This window comes from Sphaeroforma arctica, assembly GCF_001186125.1.
Source record: "Sphaeroforma arctica JP610 unplaced genomic scaffold supercont1.762, whole genome shotgun sequence".
Lineage (NCBI taxonomy): Eukaryota > Ichthyosporea > Ichthyophonida > Sphaeroforma > Sphaeroforma arctica.
The window spans coordinates 1-12,500 of NW_014039796.1; the positions used below are offsets into that span (position 1 = coordinate 1).

General features: G+C 45.2%; 3 protein-coding genes across 3 annotated transcripts; 2 read left to right on the forward strand and 1 right to left on the reverse strand.

Moving 5' to 3' along the window:
• Positions 1-688: 688 nt before the first annotated feature.
• On the forward strand, positions 689-1,585 carry SARC_08454 (hypothetical protein; the record flags this gene model as incomplete). Its single annotated transcript, XM_014297565.1, has 2 exons — positions 689-1,011; positions 1,225-1,585. The coding sequence occupies 2 exons, from the start codon at positions 689-691 to the stop codon at positions 1,583-1,585; spliced, it is 684 nt and encodes a 227-aa protein (XP_014153040.1).
• A 1,362-nt stretch (positions 1,586-2,947) lies between these two features.
• On the forward strand, positions 2,948-3,459 carry SARC_08455 (hypothetical protein; the record flags this gene model as incomplete). The annotated part of the gene is made up of 1 exon (XM_014297566.1): positions 2,948-3,459. A coding segment is annotated over one exon (512 nt), but the record flags the coding sequence as incomplete, so codon positions are not given.
• Positions 3,460-7,484: 4,025 nt separating this feature from the next.
• SARC_08456 (hypothetical protein) lies at positions 7,485-11,795 on the reverse strand. Its single transcript, XM_014297567.1, has 12 exons — positions 11,772-11,795; positions 11,379-11,439; positions 11,179-11,241; positions 10,674-11,050; positions 10,319-10,496; positions 9,894-10,006; positions 9,688-9,771; positions 9,435-9,543; positions 8,875-9,262; positions 8,604-8,751; positions 8,333-8,478; positions 7,485-8,166 (listed from the first exon to the last, which is right to left on the reverse strand). Exons 2-12 carry the CDS (start codon positions 11,427-11,429, stop codon positions 7,697-7,699), a joined length of 2,127 nt encoding a protein of 708 aa, XP_014153042.1. The 5' UTR covers positions 11,430-11,439; positions 11,772-11,795; the 3' UTR covers positions 7,485-7,696.
• Between the last annotated feature and the right edge of the window lie 705 nt (positions 11,796-12,500).

Consider the following 12,500-nt stretch of genomic DNA (forward strand, 5'->3'; position numbering starts at 1 on the left):
GGGACTATTAACGTTACCTAGTTGATCTTCCGATCAGCCCACCAGATGTGCCAGTCTGATGAAGGCTACTTGATAAGTGGCAACTTATTGGTTAAGACAATAACTAAGGACATCAAGAGTACTTTTTTTAAATATTTTTTCTTCTTCTAAAGATAGTATTTTATGAGTCTCTCAGATTCGCCCCAATGAAACATACCATAGTTTCTAATAGAGCGACAACGAAACACTAAATAAAATCCCTTCGGCGGAAACAATACTGAGAGGATTATATATAGGCAATGTCTCAGCCTCACAATCCCTCAGAGTATTGCTGTTTTCACGAGGCATACCTAACTTTACTAAAAGTCTCATTTCGTTTATTTACTTTGATATTTTCACGATACTTAGAATTTACCTACGCGTTTATTTACTCTAAGGCGTTAATATCGCCTTAATAGACCGAATCCTACAATAACAGAAAAGACATACCGGCCAAGCTGCGTCAGCTAAAATGTGACAGAGGTGTGAGTTTATTTCATAGATGTTTAAACCGATTAACAAACCATTTTACACTCCAACGAACTCGCCTGCCATTCATAGGCTCGTTGAACGCGCGAACGGCAGCATGAAAAATATCATGGCCTGAATCTTTCAGCACTCTGGCCAACCTGAAAGCATGCAGGCAGAGGCAAATCGGCACGCTACGCTGATGAATACGATTCAGTGCGACGAACAAACCCCCGAGATCAATCTTCTTGGGAGATCTTCTGGGGCGCAAAGCCGGACGCACGACTCAAGCATACGTATGTCTTCGGGAACCAGGTACACAGGCGAGGTGTGGTCGGTGTTCTACTCGGCGGGTGTGGGTAGAATGTCGTCTTCTTTCATGGATGTGGTCTGCAACCATGAGGATGGAAAGTGTTCGGCAAAAGTGCTTAGACCGATTGACTGGTCGTTCGTGGGTATCCAGGAGATGTCGGTGGCGGGTCGACAGACTCTCCTGTCGTGGTGGTTGACTTCCATCCTATGTCGGTGAGCGTACGTATGTCTGAGGTCGCCTAACCTGTCTCGTCCCCAGTACCCACACCGGATAAATATCCACCTCTGGACAGCCTCCTTTTCCCGTTGGACCGAAACACACACACACCCTTCCGACGACCCGTCTACCCACATTGATAACCTACCTGCCCACCAGGACCCAACCTGGAACGTCCTCCTTCGAAGTCTTATGTCTTCGGGTATCAGATGCACAGGCGGGGTGTGGTTGGTGTTTCACTCGGCGGGTGTGGGTAGAATGTCTTCCTCTTCCATGGATGTGGCCTGCATCTATGAGGATGGAAAGTGTTCGGCAGAAGTGCTTAGACCGGTTGACTGGTCGTTCGTGGGTGTCCAGGAGATGTCGGTGGTGGCTCCACGGACTCTCCTGTCGTGGCGGCTGACTCCCACCCTATGTCGGTGGCACCTATGTATGAGGACGCCTAATCTGTCTCGTCTCCAGTACGCACACGGACGAATATCCACCTTTGGACGGCTTCCTCTCCCCGTTGGACCGACACACACTCACCCCTCCGACGACCCGTCTAGCCCAAGACCTCAGGACGCCTAACCTGTCTCGTCCCCAGTACACACGCGGACGAATATCCACCCTTGGACGGTCTCCATTTCCCGTTGGACCGACACACATACACCCCTCCGACAACCCGTCTACTCACATTGATGGCCTACCCACCAGGACCCAACCTGGAACGTCCTCCTTCGAAGTATTGTTGAATGTGGCAATCCAGGAATACAACAACAAACATTTGCCACCATAGTTATAAGGTGAATGACCCCGTATCACCTTTTCAATAGATACCCCTTGGCACTGCGGACTTGGTCTGTCAACATCAGGAAGTGAACCTACGGGGTCCCTGCCCGGATGCTGAAACCGCGACCTTCCCTGACCACACAGAGGACAACGATGCGGCTTCTGCGTAACATGACCAGGACCTCTGTGCTAACCAACCCAAAAGTGGTAACCGCTTCCTGCACCACCGCCTGATATCCCATTCACAATCTCCGAAGCATCCCATACGGATGCCCCCCCCCTCCACAACCGGCGCACGAGCACAGTGCGCCACCGTATCCCAGTAACGGGGACTCCGGTGCTCTGCCAGCTTAAGGTCCTGAAACTTACATGCATGGACCAACTGGTGGGCCTCGAGAAGATCCTTGCGATTATCTAGACGTTATATAACGGCTACAGCAATCTCTCGGCAGGCCATCTCCAGGCCCTGGGACAACAGAAATGTGGGTGTTCTATCCCCACCTCATTTCTTCGCTCTATTTTCGAGACATGCAGTGACTGCATTCGGGTTGGTACTCCAATTGGTTACACACAAGGACTATTACAACAGCCGACCTGACCGGCGGCCATGTGCGACAAGGTCAATTTGGACTATTTGTCCTTTCCTCCTGACGCCGAAGGATACTCACAATTCCTACTGTCCAAGACGGTTGTACACTTCGGGCTTTCAGTGAGCCTCTAAGTCGACCAACATGCTCGCTTCGGTACTAATTCGCTTCTATAGTAACACACACATTGTTCCCATTGGCCATGTCAAAACCTATATTATCGACAAGAGCAGTACATTCATCAGTGATGAATTCGGTGCCTATTCAGCAAGCACAAACAGCAGCATCCATCTAGTCACCGCGTCGACTGGTCCGAACCACCCGTAACGCTCTTCAACGTATTCTCGGTTCCGGCAAACACCACCAATGGCGTCAGGAACTCCCAACTTCCTCGCTAACTACAACGCCTCGTTCTCCACTACCATACAGACCTGTCCGTATGCGTTGGAAACTGGACGGTCCGATAAGTTGGTTGAGGATATTCTCGATGCAGCACTCGGCTGTCCCCAGCCTACGGTCTCCCTACAACCCGCACACTGCCCAGGGAATCGACGTTGCGCTTGCTGTCGATAAGGCACGCTCGTCTTAGAAAACATCTGCGGACAGACACATCGGATCCAGACCCCTATGATAGCCGTTGGCCGTGAAATCATCTACACCCTCACGCAACCGTCCAACCATAAGCTGACCAAAGATTGGCTCGGCCCTGCCACAGTACTTACAGACACAGCTCAGGTTATGCACAATATCCTTGACAAAACTTGTAACAAGGAGTTCCGTGTCCACATTAAGACTATTAAGGCACACTTGCCATCAATCGGACAGGAACTCCGGCCGATGGGCGCTATCGTCGCCTCTGCTTTCGGAATCTGGCTTTTCTTCAACTTCCCACTTGCCGATGACCCCAACGAAGCACACCTGGCCGAACTAGTTGCCATGTTTTGCACCAGTGTGCCAGCTAAAGGCTCTCTTTGTGGTTGTTCTCGACAGCCTTCAACAAATGGAACACCCTTCCGCGGACCACAGGACGTCTCTATCTACGCTCCGCGAAGCATACGAATTCGCCCACAGCCGCTCTGCCTGTGACCAGAAAATATCTTCCTGGCACGCTAAACAGCAAGCGATCCGACTCACTACCCCGATCAGCTGATTGGACCCGATGCATATATCTATACTACCCTATGATTCGTAGCACACACACATATATTTGTGTTTCTGTTCTTGACACTGTCACACCATATAAGTTATAGACTGGATGTTGCACCCCAGATTATACAAAGAAGCTGAAAGGAAGTTTAGGAAATAAACAGTAGAACTGTTTGCAGCAGTACACAATACGCCCACAGACAAATATTACACAAAAAAACAGAATGCGCCCCTACAGAAATGGTCGCAAGAAGTGAATGCATGGGCGAGCCCACCAAGGGAACTCATACCTGATGTCCTTGACAAAGTCATCGAAGGAGCAACCAGCATCACGATATGTGTACCATACTACCCCAATGCAATGTGGTTTCCGAAGTTCTTGTCTTTACTAAAAGAGAGCCCGATGCTTGTGGAAAACACAAACAATACGTTCCTCAAAGAAGGCACAAAAGTATGTGGCAAGACCTCATGGGGTGTCACATTAGTCGCAAAGATAGGAGTGAAGTCTCCATACTTTGACTAACGCGGGAACAACCTGCCATACACGTTTCAGCATCACAAACAGTTAGCTCTGGAGATGCATCACATGAAACAGAATACGAAACAACATGCGTCAGCATCATCGAACGATACCACAACTTGGGACATTACCCCCCTGAGGAAACAATAAACTAGTTGGAAGCAGATAGACACTATTGGCCACAAATCCAACAACATGCACACAAATGCATCGAAGGATGCGTACCATGTCTCAAAAAATAAGATCCATAAAAAGGGAATCCATCCCTTACAATCAATCACCGCCCCATTTCCAGGTGACAAAGTCCAAGTGGTTACCATTGGGCCACTACTGGACTCAAACAAAGGACACACATATGTGATAGTATGACTAGATGTACACTCATCATATGCCGTACTCAGACCAATGATGGACAAATCAGCGGCTACTGTAGCACGTACGCTGGTAACAATAATGTGTGAACATGGGTTTCGACACATCATACATACCGACCAGGGCGCTGAACAAAAAGCTAGTGACATACTTTCAAAAGTCATTGAACAAGCGCCGACACAACACTGAATCTCTCGCCCATGCCAACCTAAAGTCTTAGGCGCAAACAAGCGATTACATAGAGACCTCATACCACTGTTACAAAAATATGATGAACAAAACCCAGGTAACTGATGTTCCCGAATTCCCTTCGTATAGAAGGGTCACAATCTGCGCACCTCAATAAGACATTAATGTGTACTTCGGTCGCAGACAGAATCAACTCACAACACACCAGTGAACGCACCAGTACAAAAGTATCTTGGGGAGAGCGATTGCAATGTCTATAAGAGGCCATTAGGCCGCAACTAGACATTAATGCTGCGCAATATCAAGAGAACATGCGTGCAGCATATGTCCGAAAATACCAACAACAAAAAAGTATGTACATTTTCAGGAAGGGAACGTTATCATAGTCTGTTATCAAGGTGAAATGAACAAGATGACAGCATCATATGGCGGACCATACACAAATAGTATGCAGGGAGGGCAACAGGTATTTTGTCTGTATCCTTGATGGGGCTAAAGCCCCCGAATATCCTAACTCGGTCAGTGATGAGCCAATTGGATTCGCAAAAAAAGGCCAATGCTCTGGAAGTATTTACTTCCAATAAACACGTACAACCAACCGAGGAGACTCGGTTCTCCTTGACATTTGACCATAGGTCGTGCATCCGAGGTGATGGGCAGGAGTACCTACTGCATTGGACGGATGGGGAGCCTACCTGGACGCGTGAATCAGACATCACAGAAGCTGATGTTCTTACACTATACTGTCAACGCACTCGACGCAAACGAAGGCAATCAAGGCCAAAACAATTAAGAGCAACGAGCACTGATGAATGATCAGCAAGCAACAGAAAGCGCATGAGGCGGGGGGCCTAAGCAAGTCTCACTGATACCAAGAGACACTCCCACTTTTCTTGCCTTGAAGCTTGCTCCGTCCACACACCAGAGGGATAGGGACCAAAGACTCGGTTGTAGAGCCACCGTTGAGATGCGCTTTCCTAGGCCAAGTTGAGATCAACGAGAGCACCGGTCAATACTGACTCCGATGAACGTGGTTAAGAACTCCCGTCATAATATAATGAATTAATAGGTAATATATAAGAATAGAAAATGGTGGCAGGTTTTTCATCTTATGCCCCCCTAAGGGACAAGTTTTTACATGTACAAAACACTAACCTCTAGTGCTGTAAGATGTGACTTTCTACTCCTAAGCAGGCTGAGAATCATGAAGCCAATCCAAATCCCAAAACTTCAGAATCATGAGTTTTGGAATTAGGATTCAAAGATTCCTGATATTTTAGTCATCAGAATTGTTAGTGGTAGAACAGGTAAGCTATACCGAGACTCCGCGTGTGAGAGAAACACTCAAGTAGAAACCTTAGTCTAGAGTGAATTAGAAAACACAAATGAAGACTCAGTTCGGTTCCCTCATTATAGGGACGTTTCCTGGCTGAGATAAACGTACTTGAGAAGATGTCTATTATATCCTCTGGCTCGTACCTTTTAGCTACTCTCCATACTCTACATTTCTGATGATCGGCAATAGACGACATGTCATATACACGCCGATGGCTAACCCCCCTCCCTCCACAAATTAATCAAGGATTGGACCGGCCTGGCCGTTGTTCTTGCCCACGTGGCACCGGTGACGGGTAATATAAAGGACACCACCCTTAACAAGTAATACATAACTGATGTTAAGAACTTGAAAGATTCTATACCCTCTGCCGGACGAGACAAAATGGCCTCCGGGCCTCCCTTTTGCTTTCCGCAAGAATGCTTCGGCGATTCGTCTCCAGTACCGCCTTAATAGTGCTTTTACGAAGTGGACAGTTTTCTGCAGCCTTGACGATCACACTCGGTCTAGCATATTCACTGAGATAGGTACAGTTTTCTTCCACAATACACGAGGTCACCTACCATGCAGGAACACTGAGTCAGATTAAGTGCCGAGCTCTTCACTACCTGAAAGCTCAAGCATAAATCTACAATGTTTCTCGATGCAGATACTACCTAAATGCCATCGCACAGACTGAATCTTTCCTTTTCGTTTCGTTTGGGACTATGGTTCTGGATTCCAAGTTTTCACTCGACCCCCTCTCAGCCGCACAGTACATTACCATTGAAACGTCGTCTGCACATAGTAAGCTAAATAACGGTTGGTGGTATTGAAGTACTGTATCATCTGCCATACCATCTGATACAAAATATATGTTTAGCTATGTGTGTAATATTGGTAGCTATGAGATAGGTTTTCTAAAGTCTACTAACTATAGAGTCCAGAGATCATTGAGAAGATCCCTATGCCGAGCAAATTTAGGCACTAGTCTAGTGTATAGAGTCGAGGGAATAGAGTATATTCATATGTCACACACATTTAGACACTAGTCTAGTGTCTAGAGTCCAGAGATTGTGAAAATATTCATATGCAATGCTCATTTAATTATAGACTCTCTAGAAACTAGAGTCCAAAGGTTAGTGAGGATATCCATATGGCACACATAAATATAGATGCTAAAGTTTAGAATCCAAAGATTAGTGATGATATTCATATGCCACGCACTTTTAATTATAGTCTCTATGGTCTAGAGTCCAGATATTAGTGAGAATATTCATATGCTCCACAAAGTTAATTATAGACACTTAAGTCTAGAATCCAAAGATTAGTGATAATACTCATATGCCATGTACATTCAATTATAGACACTAGAGTTTAGTGTCCAGAGATTAGTGAGAATATTCAAATACCACGCATGTTTAATTATAGACACTAGATTCTAAGAGTCTAGAGACTAGGGAAGATGTTCATATGTCGCACGCGTGTATATACGTAATCATGGCCTCCCGCTATTTCGATTGAGAGGATCGTAGTTTCCGTGTCTTTAACAGAGACAGAAATACTCAAAGAGAATTCGCATCAGTTCAGGATCAGGCAACATTATCCTCTATTGACGACTATAATTGAGAGATTGAACGCACAGTAAATCATTGTTTAATGGAACAGTGATTCTTAAGCTACAATGAATAGACAGTAATTCACGCCGCAGAATAAAGTCTTAGGCGGACTTGTGCGCACTTATTGCTACCTCGGGTGAGCTTATTTAGATAGCCGGAGGGTCACGATTGACTGTTAGCTCGATCATATGCCTTTCTTTTTGCTAGTATTTTAGCCTTCAGCTCTGCCTGTTTGATCTTCTGTTGAGCTTTCCTCACTTCGAGCATAGCTTGATTCAAAGTCATATTTACAGTGCAGGACGAGCGTCGTGGATCTTTCTGTATAGCCATTTTCACTTTTGATCCAGGCGCTGAATTGGCGCGTATGATATCAACCCCACGAACTGCCGACTGATCTGCAGATCTTCGCACACCCATGGGCGCAACAGTATGAGTACTTCTGGCAATACCAGAATTTTTCTCAAATCTCTGGCCTGTTGTATCTTTGCTTCTTATTTTAATTCTTGCACTGGATTCTGGAGCGGTTGATGTTAAATCTCTAGTTCGCGCTGAAATATCGAAGCATGCTGATACTTGACCTTTGTGCGGAGTATTTGCAGGTGCGACCGGGTTCACCGTAGTGTCATCTCCTACTGTCAAGAAAAGGTGCGAAAACAACAATTACATACCCGTCAGTGGTTGAGCCAAAAAACTTGTGCACTTTTTAGCCACGGCTGCAGTAATCTTCGAATATACACACTGTTCACCGAAACAAATTTACACACCAAAGCAACAATTAATCAATATTGCTCAACTTACCCCGAATCGGACCGGTATCGTTGATTTGACGCGCAGGTTTGTACTTCCTACTCAAGTCAGACTTCTGCTGCAGATACGCAAGTGCGCAAGACCGAATATCAGATTGAGATGGTCTCCACAGATCATACGCAGAAATCTTTCGGATACTGAAAGTAATGGTGTGACCGGGTCAGTGAGTGACCAAGAAACGACTGAATACAAAAATGGTCAGCAAATAGCCACCAAAGACGCGCATAACACGATAATTGAAGCAAACCATCGTTTTGCGCACCTGGTTTGCAATGTACTCGTGCCGACCTGCGCTGTGGGCTTTGAAGCAGCAGCCGTCCGTTTGGTTTTTGGTGATTTTGGTGATTCTAAGACAGCCGCACGGTTCTTCCGCTTCGCCCCTCGACCAGATGCGTTACCAACGCTCGTCGCTGTGTTGCGAGAACCGCGCAATACTAATCAGCAGTTGCATTCACAGCATGCGAACCAATTTACCACTTAGGTAATTGTAATGTACAAGGGATGACGCGGGAGCGAAAAGTATATCGACAAACCTGTTTTGGTACTGACTTTTGGGCGGATACAGTAGCTGCTCAGAACAGCTCGCATGCCTTCGGTCGTTGTCACCTGGGACGGCAACTTTGCGTTTGGTATCGAAGTGTCAGATATTGGCAAACCGCTACGTCTGACAGAATTGCCCTCAACTGGCAGAACAGGGGGAGATCTTCTGGCACTCACCATAGGTGGTGAGCTGAGGAAAGGTTTCGTGGCTGTAGTCGATCTTGTACCCATATAAGATCCATTTTTACTCTGTGCGATACCACTCTGAAATCTGCGGTCCCTCTTCACCTGTCCTCGCGATGCAAGGGTAGTACCGTCATCAACCTGTGATACAGCGGCCGGCACAGCGAGTTTCTTCGACGCCGAGTCTAAATCATTATTCTGTTTCCAATGTACAATTCATTACAACTACCAGCATGTTAGTGAATCAAATGGCAGTGTATGACATAGCTAGAATATGTAGACTTGTAATTGAGCACCAAACAACTCTCGTGGATCATATCGATGTACTTGCTGATAATTAACCAAACATCACAACCACGACCAACCATACGTTGAGATGCAATCCGTGTATGAAAAGTCCGTTGCTCGCCTCTTCGAAAATCGGCAGTTGTTCCTTTCCATGCACAGCACAAGTGGTAATTAACGGCACGCTCTGCTTGCTGGAATGATTCAAAATGCAGTGACACAAAACAAGGCTCTCAGTCCTCAAATGTCGAAATACTCTCGAAATACGACAACGTGAATCTACAAGGGGGTAAAATCACTAAAGTTTGTGGTATAGATATTATTTACGTACTACTCACCTATCATCCGATGGGTTCATGCCTGGAATTACGTCGCAATCGATCAGCCATCCAGGCGGACCATCTCCTCTTACAACATTGTCACTGATAAAAAAAATAGCAATCCCAAGGTGACAAATTTACGCAAAAGTATATCTCTGGTCGCATTGCTGGGAGAGAAGAAAAACAAAAGCGACTGGAAGCCGACTACAGAACTTATGACACACATGAACTTATAGCTTCGACGTTTCAAAAAGGCAGCCTCTGCCAGGTCTTCGTGTTGTTTCGTTCTGTGCACATAGCATGATTCCTCATTGAAAAGATCCAGTCTATGACGGCGCTGAAGCCTTTAATTGAGAAAAAGTTCTAATTAGTTAGATTTATACATCGAATCTTGTCTTGTGCAAAACCAGGCGTGACATAGTATTACAGCTTATGAATATAATCAGCAAATGATAGATCAGTCCATTCAACGTGCGGAGGAAGCGAATTCATAATTCCATATTATATGAAATAGAATAACACAATATGAGTAGATTGAACAAGTTGCAGAGAGGGTGATGATAGTACAATGGTAATACGAGCCCAACACGCAATGATGTCATTCAAAAAGTAGCAGAGTGAGTGAGGATAGCACAAAAGTAACACGAACCCACCACGCAATGATGCCTGGCGTGAGATGTTCTTTCACAGCTAGCCACGAGTCCGGTAGAACGACGTAGTATATGGGGTAGTTCGGAAATAGTGAAGCACATTGTGACAGTATAGACTTGTACTTTTTCTCGGTAACATTTCCGATGGTATTTTGTCCGTTGATCATCAGAATTAGCCTACAAAGAGAGTTTATTATACTTGTCAGATAAACCTGGCGAAAAAATCGAATGACGATGATACCCAGAATTGACATACCACCAACAAAAACCAACTAGTAGCTGTTTGTGCGTGTGCCTCTGTCGAGAGAAGTCGTGCCCATCATATTCTTTCCAGTATATCGAGCGTGTACATACCTGCCGTTCAAATTCCTATTTAACCAGTTATTTATCCATTTAGTTGCATCCACAAAGTCAGGCGTGTCCGCTACACTAAAGGTTTGTTCATTGTATATAGCACGCAGCTGTACAAACAGAACCGGGTGCGACGATAGTGCCCTTGGGTTCATGGAATTACATACTAAGCGAACTTTCACCACATTTCCGCCCTCATCAATTGTTGGCAGCGGATTGTGGCTTTTAAACCACACAGCCGGGTCTAGGATCAAGCGTTTCATTTGAATAGATAAGAGTATAATTATTAGTGGGGACATCAGTATCTTTCTATGAACCGAGCGCAAGTCATAGATCAGCAGGCGTGCAATCAGATCGGGTACATTGGGTGATCTAATATCCTATGTGTGGCGAGGTTGACAACCTACCATGCCGAATCCGCAAATTAAGTTTTATGCGCATAGAAGAGGTATGAGGAATAGAAGAGCTTATTTTCAAAACAATCAGCGGTCATTGAACCAATACTTACCTGAATCAGAGACCCAGTTGTAAGCGCTGCTGACAGGGAACCTTTGCATTCGATCCGCATTTTCTAATGACGACAAGTGGGGATTGAAGTCAACTCATCGTTTTTCGTACTAAACTACTCACAGAGTGCCAGCATAGTTTGAGGTACCGAACGAACACAGTTGTGCTTCCAAAAATTGACATAGTCGACTATGGTCATACCTGCAAGTTTCCAAGCATACGCCCAAAGACACTGAACTTGCTGTGCGACATGGTTAAGATTCTGTTGAGTAAGAGTGTATTATCAATTAGTCATAAGGCCACACAGACGTCGTACTTCGGGTTTACAATATGCGGTTGAGAGATCAGTAGCAAAACTGAGGTTCACACTACAGCTTGGAATGCTCACGTGTATGTTCTCCATATTTTGCTTGATATCGACAAGTCGCAATACAAACACCTCCTTCTCATATGTGGATGTACGCTAGAGTACACTAAATCCGGGAGAACTCTAGCTACTTGGAAGGAGATAAATAAACCAATTTTACCTTATAGCGCCATGAACCTCACTGCCAATATAATTGAATACAAACCGCAGTGTAGTTTCCAACGTACCGTTGGTTGTACCCTTGGCTGAAGAAATTTGAAATGAACCTTGATGCCAGGCAGTCTAAATTCTAACGCGCGTCTCAATGCAACTCTACTGTCATGGGAATCATTTCTGTTGTCAATCACAACACTTCTCTGTCGCCCCGCACTGACTTGATTCACGACCTCTTTCAGAAGCAAACTGAACGTCGAGAAGAATACAGAGTATCAGTGGAGATGTAAGCCAAAGGCATTTATCGACTTTTAACGCTATTTACAGTTCATAGTAAACTGTAAGCTTATTCGAGCTGCTAAATATGGTGCATCTACGATAATTTTCAAGAACATACACAAGATTTCTAACATAATTTTGGAGATATTCTTGGAACAATCTCTAGTGTAGCTTACGCAAATCAGACACAGCCCAACTATAGAAGTTTGAGGATACGCTAGATACTGCTGATCTACCTAAAAGTGTTTGCAGTCCCATTCTCGACATCGTACTCTCCCTCTGTGCTGTGTACATAAGCATGAGTATTTTTGTAATTCTCGTAGTAGTAGAAAGTTTTTCCGATGCATGGTGCACCCACCAGTACGATCACCTCTTTATTCATAGCTCGAAATTCGCCTTTGATTTCCGCGCGTAATAACTCGGCGTGTTGCATGAGACCATCCGCGTTTCACATTTGTACGACACCATAGGGAAGTCGACTGATAAATTTCGGTGACAGTTGTTCGCTCGCTCACTATGGCCAT

Bases quoted from the DNA above. Each gene is read 5' to 3' on its own strand.
- SARC_08456 (XM_014297567.1), bottom strand. From the start codon at position 11,429: ATGTCGCACAGCAAGTTCAGTGTCTTTGGGCGTATGCTTGGAAACTTG. The intron at 11,051-11,178 runs GTAAGTATTGGT...CGCCACACATAG, and splicing joins CAACTGGGTCTCTGATTCAG to GATATTAGATCACCCAATGT. The intron at 10,497-10,673 runs GTATGTACACGC...CTCTCTTTGTAG, and splicing joins AATAGGAATTTGAACGGCAG to GCTAATTCTGATGATCAACG.